We start from the raw sequence: 20,453 nt of genomic DNA, 5'->3' as shown, positions 1-20,453 counted from the left end.
TTTGTTATTTATATTCTATAAAATGTTATTTTTAACATTTTATATAAATCACATAGCTGATGCTCAATTAAGATACTAACAAACCTATAAAATGTATAAACATATGTCTTAACATTAGTTATGCATGTTTCCATTGTTGTAATCCCTTCCTAAAGTCCTATTTCTCAAAACTGTTATCTCAGTACATTTATTATATGTAAAATCTTACTTCAAATGGGAAAAAACATTGCTGTTTCCCAGAAGAAAAGTTTTTCAAATTATTTTTCCATTTTAGATAAAAATGTTTTGTTACTCATTAGTTTAGTTTACTATTTTATTTATTATCTTTTATTATGTTTATTATATAATGCTTATATTTAAAAATATTTTTCTCTTAAATAAGTTTATTTGTGTTTTGCTACTTTATTAGGGGAATTTAGAGAAATTTAGAATAAAAAATGATATGAGTAAATTACTTATTGAAAATTTAAATTTCTATGCATAAATATACGTACCTTACATGTCATAGATCTTATTTTTTATTTTAATAATGTTTATCAGTAGCAGTTTTTAAGAAAAATTACCTTATCTCTGTTTCAAAATTCTTATTCAAAACATATTATGGAGAGTGTCATGGGTTCTTTAAGAAGGGATGATATCTGGGGCGGCTAGGTGGTGTAGTAGATAAGCACCGGCCCTGGAGTCAGGAGTACCTGGGTTCAAATCCAGTCTCAGACACTTAATAATTACCTAGCCATGTGGCCTTGGGCAAGCCACTTAACCCCATTTGCCTAAAAAAAAAAAAAAAAAAAAAAGAAGGGATGATATCAATAGCTAGTCTTTTTAAAAAATTCCAAGAGAGTTTTCAGATGAATATTTAATGAATATGATTTCAAGATCAAGAATAATACAAACTAAAGGCTGAAAGATGCTAGAGCTTCCTCCTACAGGGGGAAATGACTGTTTCAGGGAGTAAATGTAGAATGCTGTAGTTTTGATTTTTCTTTTCCTTCTTTGGCCTATGGAAGAAAAAAAAGATACAGGATCCCTGAAAGCTCAGAAAACCTATCTATAGGGTTAAGAAAGATGACTTAAGATGTTTCCTCAGGATTAGCACAAACTGTTTTGGATAAACCCTCCTTGGAAAAGGAAGCCATAGGTCATGGTCTTTAACTCTTAAGTGAAAATTGAGCTGAACCAGGAATTTCATCAAGTAAAGGAGAATAGAAGGATTTGGAGGAAGACCTTTGTTCACTTAGAGCAAATAGATTGCTTGTGCTAAGATAGAGCTAGCATATGAGGAAAGTCTTTTATAAGAACTTTATGATGCCAACTTGCCCTCAAAGCAACACTAGAGTCTTGCATATGCTTTGGAAAGTTTGACTTGAGATATAAATATTCAAGGTGAATTAGTTCTAAAAATCTGGAAGAAAAAAAGAGGGTTAGATTAAGCAATAACTGAGAACTGTCATGTAGTAGTACTTTCTTTAAAATTTTCTCTTATTGGTATTTTAAAAATACATTTGATGATTAATAAATATTTATCCTAGTTGTTTTAATGATTTTTTTTGTTAATAAAATGTTTGAGTATTTAGGAACATGTGCAGTCATTTTTGAACAAGGTTATAGGAATCTTAGTTATTTGAACCATGTGACTATACAGTTAGTATCTGAAAATGAATAATCCTTGGAGAGTGAGCTTAAAAAACTAAAAAAGTTGGCAAATATCAAATGATTAGTTTACCTAAGCTGGCTGAATATAATTCAAGAAATCTGTCTAATATAAAATTATTTCCTTAAATTTATTGAAATCAGTCTTTTATTAAGGATTATTATTAGATATACATAATTTAGTCAAGTATTTTTCTGATGAAGGATTTGAACTCAGCCATAATTTTTCAAGTCCAGTCCTAATACTCACATCTAGCTTCCCTTCAGACATTCCTTTCTTACTTCCCTCCAATTGCTAAGAAATAGTTGCCAAGAAATATTGTGAGTCAATATTTTTATTTGAATGAAACAAGAATGAATAATAGACATAGAACATATAATTGTATTTTATTGAAAATTGTACTTTTGGGGCGGCTAGGTTGCACAGTGGATAGAACACTGGCCCTGGAGTCAGGAGTACCTGAGTTCAAATCCAGCCACAGACACTTAATAATTACCTAGCTGTGTGGCCTTGGGCAAGGCACTCCATTGCCTTGCCAAAAAAAAAAAGAAAGAAAATTGTACCTTTGTAATTAAATATAATTATGATTTGTTTCTCATTTCATAAGTCTGGGTTTACAAGCCGGAAGTAATAGTTTGAAAAACTAAGAGATGATTTGAATAAATTATATAAATAAGATAGCTTTAAAGCTTATTTATAAAGTAATTCTTTGAGAAGAATTAGATCAAACATTAACCAAGTGAATTTGCGAAAAATAAGAAATTTTTGATTATAAACTTTTAATTTTATATTCTCATATATTAATAGATAATGATGAATTATAATGCCCTTTGGAGATATTTATTTTTTTCCTCTGCCCAAAGAGTAATTTACTTTGGTTTTTAAATGTATTAAAGTTTTCTTACTACAGTATTCTTAATTTGGGGAAAGCTTTAGAATAATTTTTGTTTTTAGTTCAACAGAAATAGATGACATGCTTAGAAAATCGACAAATCTGCTGCTGACAAGAACTTTGAGTAGCTGTTTACAGAATCTAATTAAAAAGCCTCACATAGGTTTGACAGAGGTAGGTTTAAGAAATACATGCAGCTTAAAAGTTTCTTAGTTGGAATAGTCACAAAAATTTATTAATGTTGATCATAGTGTTATAAAATTAACTATGTTTAAATTTTATATCTGTTAATATCAGCATATTATGTTTTAAGCTAAAAACAAATCAAGATCTAGTAAAAGAATATATGAAAGGAAATAATTTACACATAGGAAAGTAGATGACAGAAGAGATCGGAATTTATACTTTTGTAGTTGCTGTAGATTCAGTGGAAGAATTTGCAAGTTGCATTTTGCTGCTCTGTAACTGAAAAAAAACCCCAACACTTGAAAAATAGCTTCAAATTATTTTTAATTAATTGGCAGGGCTTAGATTATTTTTAGCTTTTTTTATTCTTCACTGTGGTATCCTTCATAGACATTATTTGCAACAGACTTCAAAATCAGTAGTTAATCAGTTGTATCCTGTAATGCTATAATTATGTAGTGATGATACAGTTGTCGGAAGCAGTAATCCTGTTTTTAAAATCAGATGGCTTTGGGTCATGTACCCTGCATTTTACCGGATATATTTTGTATTTTTCAGCTAGTGCAAATCATCATAAACACAACACACCTGGAACAAGCCTGTAAATACCTTGAAGATTTTATAACTAACATAACAAATATTTCCCAAGAAACAGTTCATACAACAAGACTTTATGGACTTTCTACTTTTAAGGTATGTAAAGTGTAACTTAGTTACCAAACCAGAAAACTTCATTATAATCACTGCAAGCAAACTATTAAAAATAAGAAGCAATTTTTGTTATATGCTTAATGCCAGCAAATTCCTAAGAATTGAGAATTAAAGATAATCATTATCAACAGTGAGCAGATAAATGTAATTTCCTTTTTGGCATTTTAAACATCTTATTAAAATCGAGAAAAATGTGTGTTTTCAGCAGATGTCACATTTTGCTCACATTTTAGAGGATCATAGGAAATTCTAATATGTCTATCTTTATAATTAGATTTTTATTAAATTTTGCAATTATATTTATTGTATCCAGAGCATGGGAAAGGATAGGTGTAAACTCTAAAATTAAGTTTATATTAATGAATAGTGAAAAGCATTTCTATATTTTTGGCAATGAGCTTAAAAAATATGTCATTTTTTTTACTTGAATGAACTAGTTTGTTATTTGTATTTTTATAAGCATATTTACTATAATGTGATCAAAGTGATTTTAGCAGAATGACTTTTGTTAAATTGTACTTTGGAATTATGGTAGAATAAAAATATTTTACAACTTACAATTGTTGATTTATGAAGTGTTTTTTCCCAAGAATATAGGACAATAAAATTACCTAGTTATGGAAATCACTTTTATATTGAGATTATAATAATTATGTTTCACATTTTTCATCTATGAAATTTTGTGCCTCATAGAAATTTTATATAAATGGTGCTTCATACCCATACATGTGTGCATGCGCAACACGTGGGTGTGTGAATTTTTTAAAGTTCCTACTTAAGTCTCATCTAAATATTCTGTGTTTTTAAACACACACACACACACACACACACACACACACACACACCTCCCTTTATTCTTCTGGAATATAAATGAGCTAATTTGCCCCTTAAAGTTTGGTATTATTTCAAACATACTTAGGTGCCCCCCCAAAAAATTTCTTAAAACTAGAGGAAAAAAACAGTTAAATTTTTGTAAGTAGATAAAGGGTTAGCTTCTCAGAGTATGTGTGGGACTCAGAATAATCAATTGTAAGATTTATTAATTTATTAATTTATTAATTTAACAAATTTCCTCAAACACCATATCTCAGAATTCTAAATATCTCTTAATGCCATGCAATGATCCTAGTACCCTCTGATTGCAAGGCAAGGTAGTATGTTTATCAACAGTTTCAAATTAGACCAGATTTTAGTTTTTGCAAGGCATTGGGGTTCAGTGACTTGCCCAAGGCCACATGGCTAGGTACTTACTAAGTGTCTGAGGCTGGATTTGAACTCAGGTACTTCTGACTTCAGGGCTGGTGCTCTATCTACTGCACCACCTAGCCACCCCGAAATGTGACTAGATATTGAGAGATAACTCTTTTGGATGTCCCATATCATCCATTCCACCTCCACCTCCCCTACTTTCTCAGCTGAGGACAGTATTGCATCCTACATTTACTAAGAAAATAGATGTCATTTGCCAAGAGCTCTGTCTTGCCTTCAATTCTTCATCTTAGAACTCCTTGAGATATATCATCTGTCATTTTCCTTATTTTCACTCCAGCCTCACCTAAGGCCCTTTTCTTTATTCCAGCCAACCTTGGTAATATGTATGACCCCTTCCCTTTCCATTTCTTCCAGGAGATTGTCACAAGACCATTCCCCTTCCCCCTTATTTTCTATCTCTCTTTTTCTACAGTTATCTCTGCTTTCCTACAAATAAGGCCAAATCTCCCTCACCCCTAAAAACAGCCTCACTTGATATATGTACATTTCTTCCATTTCTGGTCAGACTCCTACAAAAAGCTGTATACACTTGTTGCTTCTATTTCCTTTCCTTTCACTTATTCAGAGCTTTGTATTCTGCTTCCAATTTTATCACTCAACTGGAATTGCTATCTCCAGTTTCCAGTGATCTCCTAATTGAAAAGGAAAGTCATTATGAACTTAAAAGCATCAAAAGGAATTTTCCATACACAAATAAGATCACAAAAAAAGAATTCTTTAAAAAATAGAAAATTGGTTTCGTATTGTTTGCTTTTTTAAAAAAAGCACATGATAAACTATGCCTTTTATTTTCAAAATTGTCCTACTCTGCTTTCTTCTGTTTTCTAATATACATTTTTAAAAATATACCAAATCGCATGTCCTTTTCTCATTTCTTACCCCTCTTGACCTTTCTGCAGCATTTGACTCTCTTGACCTCCTCTCCTTTCTGGGCTTTGTTGACAGCACTTTGTTGTGATTCTTTTATCTGATGGATCTTTTTCATTCTTCTTTGCTGGATCTTAATTAAAATCCTACTTCCCAACAACTGCTTTGTAGATTTATCTTAGGTTCTCTTCTCTGTCTAATTCTCTTGGTGATACCAACAGTTTCCATGGATTTAACTATCATCTCTTTGCAGATGAATCTCAAATCTTTGTAGCCAGATCTATTCTTCTTCTAAGATCAGTTCCATAATACCAGTGACCATTGGACACTTTAAACTGGAAATCCTTTAGATTCTAAAAGTATTTTGAACTGAAGATAAATAAACCAGGATTCATTAATTTTTCTCAAAAGCTTCTCTAAAGTTAATTCTCTTCCATATTTCTCTATTTTGCTAAGTAAGCCACTATCTTTCCAGCTAGCCAGGTTTGAGTCATAATTAGAGTCATCCTCAATTTCTCACTCTCTCACCTTCTTACCCAATCAGTTGCCAAGTCATATATAGTTTACCTTCAAAACATTATATTTATCTATGTCTTCTTACATGTTCACCCTTCTAATTCAGACCCTTTTCATTTCTGTCGTGGACTAGTGCCACAACCTTCTTAAATCTCTTTTACCTTTAATCTGTTCTCCATATAGTTACTGTCTCTCCTCTTCCTTAATAAACTCCCATGGTTGTATTGCTACTAGAGGCCAATACAAACTCTTATATTAAGTAACTCTTCATAATTTCATTCTAACTGATCTTTCTAATGTCATTATAGATTATTCCCCTTCATGTGCTCTGTGGTAAATCCAAATTGACCTTCTTGCTGTCCCTCATACATGACAATATTTCTCTTTTCTTTCTGCTCTTCTACTGTTGGTCAGCTAAGCTTGGAAGGTATTACCTCCTCACATCTTCCTTTTACAATCTCTTATGTTCTTGAAAGCCCAACTCAATGCCACCTCCTGTATGAGGTCTTTCCTGCTTTCCCCAATTGCTAATTTCTCCCTCCTCTATTACCTTCTATTGTTTTGTATATTCTTATGTGTATATTTACTGGCTGATTTATAGCTTGATCTTTTGATGCTGTTGAGGCCACTGAGTATTTGTGCCTTCTTTTGTTTGTTCTTCACTCTTACACCTGCTTTGTCAACCCTTTTCAGTCATATATTTTCTTTGATAACATTATACACAGCTTATCTTGTTCAGGTCTTCATTGTCAAATATCAAATCTTCTGTTTTACTTTTAAAGCTCTTCACAACCAACTCCTTTTTTACCTTTCTACTCTTCTTCCACTGGATTACTTTTTCCTCAAACACAACACTACATCTTGTCTCCTGGCCCACTGTCCTCTGCATTGTTATGTTTTACCTCTTCTTCCTTATCTTTTAGTTTTCTTGATTTCAAAACCCAAATCCCACTTCTTCCTGGAGGTCTTTCCTAGTCTGTCTGACTACTAGTACCCTCCTCCTGATTCATGCATGTTGTTTGATTTCATTCAGTGAAAATTCCTTAAGAGCAAGGATTGAGTTTTATCCCCTATATTCCCAATGCTTAACATAGTACCTGGTATGTAGTAAGTGCTTAATAAGTTGCAGTCCATCATATTTGTCTCCATTACCCTTTGGGTGACCGCTGACTTTAATTTCTCAGTGTTTCTGATATTCAGTGACTGATAATCAGACAACGTTATTGGAAAAACTATCATGGTTAAAATTACTGACCTTTGTTTCAGTTACAACTGTGAGGTCAATGAAAGAACTGCATAGTTTCCCAAAAACAATCTGGTTCACTCTATTCCTATTCAGTTTTAGTCTATGCATGATGTCTGTCCAATTTATATATGGACTATCTTTTTGCGATGTCTTATATTATCTGCTTTTTTTCTGTGTGATTAGTTAGATCACATTTTGATTAAAGAAAAAGCAAAATGTTTCAGGACTTCGTTAGAAAAACACATTATCCACAAACACGAATATCTGGAGGACCTCACTTTCTATACTGAGCTTCTCTTTTATTTATGTTAATCATTTTTCATAGCATTTGGCAAATACCTTTGGTGTGAAATTACAACTCTCTCTCTTATGTATCTCAGTTGATATTAAAAATAAGAGCATAATATAAAGGTTATTTCTGTTATGGGACTTTCAAGGAATCTTGCATAGTTTTGACATGTATGGGAAACACTTTTTTGGAAGAGAGTTTTTAGGGCGGCATTTTTCTGTACTCAGTCAATGCCTTTCATTATGAGTAAACTGAAACACAAAAGGATCTTTAATATTTTTTGATAATATTTTCTCTTTCTGTTATTGATGTGATTGTAAATATGTGAGCTATTGGACATTTTCTATATATAAATCTTCATCTTCCTTTCTAAATCCTTCAGCAAGGATTTCCTTTGTAGGGAAAGGTAGTACATAGATGGAGAGTTATTTATATTTCCTTTGTAGCTTTTTTTCTTAATAGCAGTAGTATCTGAAATTTTTTTCCCAAGTCTTTGATGCCTTTTCTTTTTTCAGGTATCTTGAAAGTCAGTTACTCAATTTCTCAAATTTTTATTGCTGTTAGTATGGGTCCCCTTTTGTTTATAATTGATTTAGTTCAACTACTCTTCCAACCTTATTTGTTTTTGTTTCATTTTATTTCCTTAGACAGTATGGTGGAGACAATAGAACTCAAATCTATTGTCACCAATTGCCAAAAAAAAATTTAAACTGTCTTTATAGATATTTTCATTTTTCATCAGTTTCTTTCTTTGCTTCTGATTTCATCCTTAAATGTTCTTGAGATGATTTTCCTTATTTGGGTTCTCTCAGTAACCATAGGATTCTTTTTTACTCTTTTCACTCCTTAATGTTTTATAAGATGATATTGTTCAGTCTCCTGCCATTATTTTCCATAAAAGTTTTAAATGAGTATATATTCTAATTCACTATTGCCCTTGTCTGTCTATATCTCCATTTTGATAAAGAAATCAGTGATTTACTAGGTGAGGCAGATCCTAGGCTCTTTTGGTCTCCTAATTTTGGTAATATTGATTAAATTTCTTTAGAAAACTTAAGAGTTTATGTTGATGCCACTTCTTTCATTCCTTTACCATTTTAAATATCAATGGTTTGTTTAAGTAAGTCAGGTTGTAGTTGCCTTAGTTGCATTCTGTGTCTTCTCTTTTTAATTTTTTCTTTGCTTTTATTCTGTACTAATTTGAAATGATTTCTATTTAAGTAGTCATTTTATGCCTGTTAAAATATAATCAATTTAATTTTGTGGTGATTATATAGCACATATAAATAATACACATACACACACATACACATACACATATATATCAAATATATAAGTGACTTTTAGATAGGCTCTAAAGTTTTTACCTCTTGTACCAAGCTGTAAAGTCAATTTTAAGACCTTAATTTCTTTTGTAATTGTTTTCCTCAATGTTTTCATTTAATTTATAAAAGCATTGTTAATTCTTCACCTCTTTCAGGAATTCTAGTTGAGTTTGTGCCACATCTGTGTCTTTTCTCTGAGACTTGTAGATGTTTTGGAATAATTTTCTTCTTTTAGATTTGTTTTTTGAGTATCCTTGTTACCATAATAGCTTTTTATAGTGAGATTCTTTTTTTATCTCATTCTTCTAGCCAGCTTTCTGACTTTGAAATTGATTTTAGGACCAGATTCTGTAACTTTTAGAAGGGAAGATCTGAGCAGGTCCTGTCACTGCTTTCTTGGAAGTTGAGGGTTTTGATATCTAGGCTTCAAAGACAACTTAGGTTGGAAATCTGTAAGGTTTCAGTATTCCCAAAATACTATGATATAAGAAAGACCTTGTTCCAAGCTCAGCAAGTTCTTCCACCTGAGTTTGGGTTTGAGTAACAATAAAATGCTGCTGGACCCAAGTCTCTGTCAGCCAACTAGGAAATGCTGCTGTTTTAGAGCAACAGAATTATAGACTTTTCTTGAGCCTGTGATTCTCATACTGTTTATTCATTTGTAGGTGTTGGTCTGGATTAGAGACTATAACTGAGAGCCCACTTTGGTCCTGGTATCTGAACCCTGTGGCGATTTTTAAATATTGTTATGTCAGATATGCCTTCTGTGCCCAATTTGATTGTAAACTCCTTGAAGACAGGAGACATATATATATAATATATCCTATGTATACATACAAATATGTATTGTTTTGCAAATCTTATAGCACTATAAATGCCTTCTGTGATCATGATAATGAATTATATCAACCTCAGTAATTTAATTAAAATTAGTGTCACTTTTAATAAGAGATTAGCAAAACCAGCACAGGGGACATGGTCATAGAATATTGTAAAAAGCTACTATATCTAATGAAGACTTTACTTAAGGGAGTGATGGATATTGCAATGACTCTAATAGATTTGTAAGAATAAAAAAAAAGAAGCAAGGAAAGGACAAATAGAGTACCTTAATTTTTAAATGAGAGAAAAAGACAACCTGAATCATTATGAAAGATAATTAATTTGCAATTTCCTACAAGAATCATTCAATTCCTGGGCAATGTGACTGATTTCATTCTACATTAATCTACTTTACTTTGGTAGTAATGTTAAGTCTAAAAAAAAGAAGATGCAATGGAAATAATCTGAATTTATGTGTATCTTTTAATTTTTTCACAAAAGACACTTTCATAAATAAGTCAATAAACTCTCCTTAACTCTTGTTGCTGTTCAACACATGAATAACTAGTTTAAAATCCACATGTAAAAATGACTAGGGACTCAGTGGTGTCACCCTGATATTATATAGTAATTCTGAATGATCTTTCAGTAAATATATGCATATTTATTGGCTAAGTGTTGTGAGGGATATAAAAAGTGGTGGGTCAGAACCAACCTGTTGCTAAATTTTTTCTCTCTTTTCTTTCTCTCTCTCTCTCTCTCTCTCTCTCTCTCTCTCTCTCTCTCTCTCTCTCTCTCTCTCCCCCTCCCTCCCTCCCTTTCTTTCTTTCTTTCTTTCTTTCTTTCTTTCTTTCTTTCTTTCTTTTTTGCAAGGCAGTGGGGTTAAGTGGCTTCCTCAAGGCTACACAGCTAGGTAATTATTAGGTGTCTGAGGTCAGATTTGAACTCAGATACTCCTGACTCCAGGGCTGGTGCTCTATCCTCTGCGCCACCTAGTTGCCCCTGTTGCTAAATTTCAGTATGGGTATCTACTACTCAGAAATCAGCAAATAATATACTTCTATTCTTTTGTTGTTTGTCCAGACTTAAGAAAGCAATAGGTAAAATACTAATAATTCAGACTAAACTTGAAAGTGTGCCATATGTACATTTTTTCCCAAAGAACTTCTTGAGTATTTTTCAGTACAATCCTGGATAAAAACACATAGAACACATGGCCTCCTTCACCTAAACTTATAATCAAATATTGTAGGTAATAGATACACACACACATATACACACAAATACACAAATAACTATATTACAAGGTGGCATATGATTAGTTTCTCAGGCATGAGAGATATGCATTAAGTGCCACATGGCTGTGGAGGATGAATCTCTTTTATTTGTCATGATCAGGTTTTATAGAAGAGGAAGAAATTTGGCAAATGGGATAGACTTCCAGTTTTTCCATATTCCAGCCCGTTCTCTACATAACCAAAATGATTTTCCTAAAGTTGGGGAATGAGTAGGAAGGACATCACATCAGATGAAATCACTTGACTTTGAGCTCCTTAAGAGGAGAGGCTGTTTTTTCTTTTTCTTTTTTAATTTTTATTTATTTGTTAGGTGTTAAGTGGGTTAAGTGACTTGCCCAAAGTTACACAGCTAGGCAATTATTAAGTGTCTGAGTTCAGATTTGAACTCAAGTCCTTCTGACTCCAGGGCCCATCCTCTATCCACTACACCACCTAGATGCCCCTGAGAGGCTGTTTTTTGCTTTTTTTTTGTATCCTCCTTGTTTAGCATAAGTATGCTATTAATAATGATAGTAACAATAATAAATGCTTGTTGAATATTTACTTGTTGACTTTTTACCTCTAATTTTAATCATAAATTCCTGTCATTTAAAACTTTAGCAGCCTGGAATTCTGGAATTTTTCCTACTTTTACAGTTTACTTAAACATTATTCCCTTTTATGACTTGTTCAATTTCTTTTTCTTTTCTTTTTCTTGTTCATTTAAAGTAAGTATTTTTTATTTTTGTAAATACTCATTTCACATAGGTGACCAGTTTTTTAGGCATGCAATTGAACAAAATAGGTTTTAATAATTGTATTTGTTGTGAATTTTCCTTTTATATTTTTGACAGTGACAGTTTTGTGTCTCTTAATCAGATTATCTGATTTCATATTTCCTTAAAAAATAGCTTAGTTTTACTTCAGTTTTTTTTTTTTTTTTTTTTTTTTTTTGCTTTTAGTTTAGTATACTTTGATACTCAGAATTCCTGTTTTGTGTCATGGATTTTTTTTGTTTTTGTTTTTGCAAGGCAATGGGGTTAAGTGGTAATTATTAAATGTCTGAGGCTGGATTTGAACTCAGGTACTCCTGACTCCAGGGCCAATGCTCTATCCAACTGCGCCACCTAGTTGTCCTATGTGTCATGGATTTTTGATTTATTATTCAAATTATTCAATTATTATTATTTATTATTTCATTTATTATTGATTTTTTTTGTTTCATGTCCAATTTGTTGATCTTTTCTTTCTCTTTAATTTAATCTCTTAAATTGAAGTTTTTCACTTTACTATTGTCTGATTCCACCTTCTTTTTAAAATTCCTTTCTTCTCTCTGCCTATAGTGTCCTGTATCTCTTTTGAGTCTAATATATTTCTGTGCTTACTTCTTTATGTGTGTATGATTAATCCTCCTTTGTTCACTATAGCTGAGTGTGAGGCTCATGGGATACTCATTCCTTTTGCCTCTTTTATGTTTATTTCTGTTCCTCAAAACCACAATTGTGAGAAATACTTTCTTTCTTATATCTTATGTGGTATGTTCTTTCACCCCCCCCCCCCCCATTTCTTTCTATAAGACCATCAAAACAGAACAAGACCATTACTGTGTTCTCTATTTGTCTTACTTAAATCCCTTTTTGTTCTTAGGATTTTGAAGGGACACTTGGTTTTTCTCATTTTGGAATATAAGGACCTAATCATCTTTGTCAAGTCTTTTTTACTTTTTATGGGTTTTTTTTTTTGGTGATTCTTAACATTTCATAATTTCTTCTCAGCTTTTGTCTTCTCCTCAGGAATACTTGAAAGTTCTTTATTCTATTGAAGGTTTATTCCCCCCCCATCCACCCCCCCACTCCAAATTATTTTACTTAGCACAAGTTATTCTTTCTTTTGCTTTTTGGAAATGCAAAAGTTTCTCTTGTTAGTATTTGTTACTGTCAAGTCTTGTGTGATCTTGTACTCTTTCTTCTTGGCTACTTACTAGACTTTTCTTTGATCAGTTTCTCCCAGGAACTTGCAGGAAGTTTTTATTTTGAGTTTTGTCCAGGTGATGAATAGTGATTTTTTTTCTCTTTTCATTTTGTTTGTTGATTCTTATGGATTTAGGTAGTTTTTAATTTAAGATTTCTTGAAATAAGGTATATTGGATTTTTGTTTGGTCATGGTTTCCATGAAGTCTGTTGATTCTTAAAATAGCTCTACTTGATCTCTTCCCCAGATAGGATATTCATCATGTAGCTGCTCTACATTAATTTTTCCTTCTATTTCTTTCATTCACTGAATTCTATTTGTTTCATTCTGATTTTCAAGGAGTCTGGGGGTGAGATTTTTCTGTGTTATGCATCCCTCCCCTCTGGTGTCTATAATATGAACTTTGCTAGGTTTTTAACTTGTTCACCTCTGTAGCAGTTGACTATTCCAACTTAGCCTTCTATATTATTCATTAGACCTCTTATCTATATTTCTTTAACTCCCATTATAATATGAATATTGCAACACTTTTAACATACAATACTTTGTATTATAGTTATATTTTTATCTCCCCTTCTAGATTAAAAATTCCTGCAGGGGGGAGGCTAGGTGGTGCAGTGGATAAAGCACCGGCCTTGGAGTCAGGAGTACCTGGGTTCAAATCTAGTCTCAGACACTTAATAATTACCTAGCTGTGTGCCTTGGGCAAGCCACTTAACCCCCTTTGCCTTGCAAAAACCTTAAAAAAAAAGAAAGAAAAAAAAGAAAAATTCCTGCAGGGAAAAAGTCAATTCTTAATCTTAGTTTTTATCTCCCTCCTAGCCTAGGATAGGGCTCTGCATATATTGGATCTGCTATAAATATTTGTTAAATGTATAATTCACTCATGCAGTATAATAATGTCCTTAACATTATTGGTTTACTCTCTGCTTGAATGTATCTGATAGGGATGTAAGACAACTCATTTGAATGCAACCCATTCATTTTTGGACACCCTTACAGTATTTGTTAGAAAGTTTTAATAGTATGATGTAAACTCTTCAAAATGAGACAGTTTTTCATTTTATCTTCGTCTCTCTATATAGTGAACCATAGTGTAGACTTAATAAATGCTTAGGGAAGTGAGTTGAAATTATCTTCCCAATTTAGTTTTTGCACAATTTATAAAAATTAAGGCAATCAGTTTATACAGGCCTTAATAATTCAAGTCCCTGTTGAATTTACTTGAAATGATCTTCCAAATGCCATATTTACACAATGCTTTAAAAATGTAGGGTTTTGACTGTCATCATTTTGCATAATTAAATAAATAATTACTGAGTTGAAGTATTGTAATATTTCTTTAATTAATTTTTCCACTCTAAGATCTTTTAAATCTTATTTTTCTTATCTAATGAATTGACTCTTGTTTTGTTTTATATCTTCTAAAAATTTTGATAAACCTCAACTTTATAAAGAAAATTTAAACAAAACACCAAGCATAATACCCTATTAGTATATGATCTTTAGAAATTGAGATTTAGATTTGAATTGTCACTAAATCATATATCAATACTTTTTGAGTTTTAATAGTTCAATGCATATATATATATACAAGAATATAATAACTGTCTTGAAATTAAAATATGCCATTTCTGTAGTAGTTTCTTGATCTGCCAGTTTAGTTACTTCATGTAAAAAGGAAATAATGTAAAGTTACTAGGATTTATTATTAATGATGATATGTGGGTGTCTACTGACAATCATTTTCTTTTCTGAGTACCCACAATTTATCTCACAAGATATTTTTGATTTTTTTTAGTTTAAACTTTGTTGCTTTAAATTTATTGAGCTGTACTTTCCAGAATTTTTGAAAATTTTACTATTTACTTATCTCTAATCTTTTGTCATTTCTTCAATTCTTTATGATTTCTCAGAGATTGCTGACAGTGATTCTATCATAAAATATCCTTGAGTTCAGACTCTTGGGATACATTTTGTTAGAAAGAGCCTGGGGAATTAGCAAAAAGTCACTAATTTCTCTATTGCCATCTCCTCAACTACCTTGGACTTATTCTCTCATAATTTGTTCATTCTTCATTTCCCAGTTTGCTCTAACAAGGAGAACTGGAATTAGGCAAAAGTAAAATTAGAATTTTATTATTTAAGAACTGCTTAGTATTAGTCAGACTTAGTTCAAGTCTTGTGACATATTCTGACTTGTGTGACCCTTATTTTTTTTTGCAAGGCAGTGGGGTTAAGTGACTTGCCCAAGGCCACACAGCTAGATAATTATTAAGTGTCTGAGTCCGAATTTGAACTCAGGTACTCCTGACTCCAGAGCCAGTGCTCTATCCACTTGCGCCACCTGGCTGCCCCAAAATTAGAATTTTAAATAGTTCTATTTTTTGTCACATTTAACATTTAGGGTTTTTTTTTTAGGGTTTTTTTTTAGGGTTTTTTTTTTTTTTTTTTGCAGGGCAAATGGGGTTAAGTGGCTTGCCCAAGGCCATACAGCTAGGTGATTATCAAGTGTGTGAATCTGGATTTGAACTCAGGTACTCCTGATTCCAGGGTCGGTGCTCTATCCACCGTGCCATCTAGCTGCCCCAATTTAGTTCTTTCTAACTTTAAAAAAAAAAGCTTTGTGCTGTGCTTAGCAGTTTCCCACTTTAGATATAAAGAAATTAAGACTCAGAATGTATTTTTGCCTAGGCTCACACAATTAGATTGGGACAGAGATGGAACTCCAAGACTTTAATCCAGGTTTTTCCCATTCCGAATTCATCATTCTTTCCACTACCTTATGTTCTTTAGATGATGATTATTCTATCTCCTTAAAAGAATCAAAAATGGATGTAATAATAGGAATGTTAAGGTTTAGGATGTAGTTGATAACTAGGAAGGATACATAATCCACATGCCTGTTATTATTTAAGATGAGATGTCAGCCAAAAAGTGAATGAAGAGCAAGTATTGAGGAAAGGGGAAAGCATTGGGGCAAAGGATAAAATAGAGATTTAATTAATTAATGACTAGCATGCTAATATAGTGCTTTAATATTTGCAGAGCACTTTACTATCTTATTTTATCTTCATAATAGTTGGAGAAAACTGAGGTAGTGACTTTTTATGAGTCATATCCGAGTAAGTGTCTGAGGTTAGATTTGAATTTAGGTCTAGTTCTCTATGTACTGTACCACCTAGATGCCTAATGATTTTTATTCTGCTTCCAAATAAATATGGCCCCAGAAAAATATATAGAGAAATATTTAGATAAAATAAAAGAAAATTTAGAATTTCAAGAAAGCTTTTTGTATGTTCTTTAATCATTTATTTTGCTCTCAATGTATGTTCTAACACTAGGATGCTAGACATTCAGCCGAAGGTGAAATATATACTAAGCTCAACCAAAAAATCGATGAATTTGTTCAACTTGCTGACTATGATTGGACAATGTCTGAGCCAGATGGAAGAGCCAGTGGATATTTAATGGATCTTATTAATTTCTTACGAAGCACCTTTCAAGTGTTTACTCATTTGCCTGTAAGTATGAATATTTTTAAATGGCTTGTTTTCATTAAAGTTGAGTTCTCAGTAATATCCCATTAGGAGTTGAATTTTGATGAGGGAGTTGAATAGAAATTAATTTGTTTTAAAATAACTTAGCAGTTCATTTCCAATTTCTTATTGCTATCTAATTCAATTTGTATACTCTCAGCTCAATACTTTATTTTTATGAAAAGATTTAATGAAAATATTTAAATTCTGAATATTAAAAAATCTTGGCATTTACAACATAATACTAATCTTAAAAACATATGTTGCTAAAAATTTAAAAAATATGTTGCTAAAAATTAAAACAAATGTCTTTCTTGCCAGAAAGACAAACAGAAAGTTGAGTGGCATTATAAATGAATAACTTAAAAATAAAACAGAAGACATTATTCTCCTTCAGTACACAATATGGTATGATTTGTACCTTAAGTTCCTGGCTGTTATGGTTGACAAGACATTACAGTCTGTTTGGTTTTGTGGTTTTTGCAAGGCAGTGAGTTTAAGTGATTTGCCCAAGGTCACACAGCTAGGTAGTTATTTTGTGTCTGAGACCAGATTTGAACTCAGGTCCTCCTGACTCCAGGGTCAGTGCTCTCTCCACTGTGCCACCTAGCCACCCCAAAACATTACACTCTGAAAAAGATCCAGAGAAGAGCAGCCAAAGTGATCAAAGGTCTTCTCTTTGAGCATAGATTAAAAAAGATAAATTCTCCAGTTTAGGAGAATGACTTAAGAAGGAATCTGATTTGAATATGTGGAGATCATAAAGCATATAAATATGGTTAGCATGAGCTTGTTACCCAAAGACTAGAACTACTTTCAGAGTTTGAATAAAATGATTTTAGAATAAAAAGAACTACTTTTAAAAACGGCCAATAAATTTATTGAACTTCTTATCCCAAGAGAGTATATTAACAGGAAATATAAATAATATATTTATACATATTTTTCCTCCAGAAAGTGAAATTATAATTTTTTTCTTTACCTTTAAAAGACTGCTTTATAAGTACCACCAATTTAGGAACTTTTATGAAGACTTGGTCAGTTAAAGACATTTTAAATTTGAAAACTTCTCCAGAGTATTGACAAAGGTTTAACTGCTCTGACCAAGGCTTTAGTAACTCTTTAAGGAAGGATGTTACATTACTTCCTGAAAATTTTGGTTCCTCTTATCACTGTAAATTCACTCTGCTACCACCTGGGGAACTTTTTACCTATGTTACGCACACACACACACACACACACACACACACACACACACACACACACACTTTAATGTCAAGATATCTGCTGAAAAGGACTAAGGACTAGAAATTATTTGTGCTAATAAACTACGTTTAAGATGGCTTTAAATAGATGTAGGAATATATCAACAACACTGATTAAGAGAAGTTGTTTGAGATAAATCCTTATTTAACCTTTTCCTGTTGATACATGGTAGGACAATTGTGCTATCTCAGAGAACATCTTTTGGTGACACTGTCAGAGACAGAATAGACAATGGACCATTGTTCTGACATAACATGACACTTCTTGTGAACTTAGTTAAATTTTCATGTATTGTAGTTTTTTTTTAAATCATCTAATGCATATTTATCCCTTATAAAATAAAGCTAGGTTATTCTGGTATCAGAGCAAGTATTCACTGAACAGTAGTTACCATCATTATCCAAATGTATACATCATCAGTCTACTTTCAATTTTGTCAATTACCTTTAGTTATTAAAGATCTTTCATTTATGCTTCTTTTTTTAACCAAGATTTTACATAGATGGTATGTTCTAAAAATTGAATTCTAATGAATGTTCTCTAAATGTAACCCCTGAAAAGGACTCTAAATTAGAAGAGATTATAATAAAATTATTTCATGAAGAGACAGTTAATATTATGCCTTTGTGTGAAAGGAACTGTTAGGGTCTAATGTAATTACGTACTCCTATCCTGCTTTCCTCCTATCCTCCACTATTTGCAAAATATTGACTGTTGTCTTAAGCTGTTTTAAAGTAATTTCCATTGTTGTTTATGACTCCTTTTTATAATTTAATGTATAGGCTTTCATATTAATCTTTAATATTATATATTTCCTATTAAAATTCTAGTGCTTTTAATTAGTAATAGTGAAAGCTATACTTTTTCTTTTTAACTTATAATCATTTGGTGAAATGCTTATTTGTAGATTTGTTTTCTAATGAAGAATCATTAATTTAGGTGCTATAGTGACTGAAATAGAATTTTATGTAATGATTTAAATGTGTATTGTTCTCCAATTTTCTTTCCATCCTATCTGTAAAATGTTATATAATTCATTTAGATGATCATTTAGAGATGACTAATTTTCTTCAAAAGAAATAGTATATATTTTGATAAATGTAGACTAAAATATTCCTATTGCAGAGTATGACCAGATTAGGTAGGAATAATAGTAATAGTAGAAGAAGAAGAAGAGGTAGAGGAGGAGGAGGAGGAGGAGGAGGAGGAGGAGGAAAAGAGGAAGAGGGGGAGGAGGAGGAAGAAGAAAAAGAACTCATTATGGTGGTTCTGGCTAGCCTTAAATGCAGTACTCCCCCCTCCTAAATAAAATATTATCTTCTTTACTGAGTAGAACTAAGAACTAAGTATTACTTCAAAATTAAAGACCAAGATGAAACAAAACATCATATTAATCATTTGATATAAATCAATTATATCAAAGTAGATGGCTTCACCAAAACACATTAAAAAGTTACTTCATATTATGAAACTTTTCTCTAGTGATATCAAAATATTATTTATATTTTGTGAGAATAAAATTATTTTTACAAGTACAATTATGTATATAGCATTTCACATTAGTTATTTTGAATAAGAAGATTTGAATAAAAGAAAAAATGGATATGAAAAATAGCCTGCTCTAGTCGGTATTCAAACTGTAATTTCTTTCTCTGGAGGAGGATAGTATACTTTTACTTTTGGAATTGCCTTGGATCATAATATAGAGCATAAAATTCTTTTTAACAAGTCTTAATGCTATTTTATTTTTTTGAGTTACACGTAGAAATAGTTTTCAACATTGTCATTTTTTGTAAAATTTTCTCTTTCCCTCTTCCCTCCCCAGAATAGTAATCTGATAAAGATTATGTAGAGCATAGAATTCTTAATGTACACTAATGAAAACTAGAGGTTGAAAGCTTTGTGCTTAAATCACAAGTCAAATGAAACCAATGAATGAAGGCATTACTAAAAATATGTTGGGCTTTTCCAGGTAAGACATAGCAAACATAACATTTTCAAAGAATAGGCTGGGATTGAATATATTCAGAAGCAGGCTTACTGACTTCCTGAAATCAATCCAAATGTGAAGAGCACATTTTAAAGTACTGACCTTAAGGTACACTTTAGAATTGTAAAGTGGGTCATAATAGATATGGAAAGTATTTGAACAAAAACACACATGATATAAATGAAACACAGGGTCTTCCCCAAATCAACTAAAGAAAGATGACCACTTCTTCAGTAAAGAGGAGGAAAGGATTTATATTCTTAGTGCACAATATAAATAGGTTAAAAACTTAAGAAATACTCCTGAAGGGCAGCTAGGTGGCACAGTAGATAGAGCACTGGCCTTGGAGTCAGGAGTACCTGAGTTCAAATTTAGCCTCAGACACTTAATAATTACCTAGCCGTGTGGCCTTGGGCAAGCCACTTAACCCCATTGCCTTGCAAAATCTAAAAAAAAAGAAATATTCCTGAAACAAACATTCATCCTTTAATTGAATAGTAGGAAAGGATGATGATAGGTACCTGTTTTGGAACTTAAATGGATGTCACTGAAAGTGCTTTACTTCTTGAGGGATCCTAGAAAATTGTTCAATGGATGTCTAGTTGTTTAGCTCTTCTGGACCACATGATCCAC

At 32.0% G+C, this 20,453-nt stretch overlaps 1 protein-coding gene across 4 annotated transcripts in view; it reads left to right on the top strand.

The window, feature by feature from the left end:
• The window catches only part of EXOC6 (exocyst complex component 6), a 218,378-nt gene that overhangs the window by 125,902 nt on the left and 72,023 nt on the right, over nt 1-20,453 (top strand). For all 4 annotated transcript variants that reach the window (XM_074233356.1, XM_074233354.1, XM_074233355.1 and 1 more), the window contains exons 16-18: nt 2,606-2,717; nt 3,288-3,422; nt 16,370-16,549. In XM_074233356.1, coding sequence (XP_074089457.1) covers nt 2,606-2,717; nt 3,288-3,422; nt 16,370-16,549 — 427 coding nt within the window. The remainder of the gene's footprint in view (nt 1-2,605; nt 2,718-3,287; nt 3,423-16,369; nt 16,550-20,453) is intronic.

This window comes from Macrotis lagotis, chromosome 4 (assembly GCF_037893015.1).
Source record: "Macrotis lagotis isolate mMagLag1 chromosome 4, bilby.v1.9.chrom.fasta, whole genome shotgun sequence".
Taxonomy (NCBI): Eukaryota; Metazoa; Chordata; class Mammalia; order Peramelemorphia; family Peramelidae; genus Macrotis; species Macrotis lagotis.
This window is presented reverse-complemented; position numbering and strand designations above follow the sequence as displayed.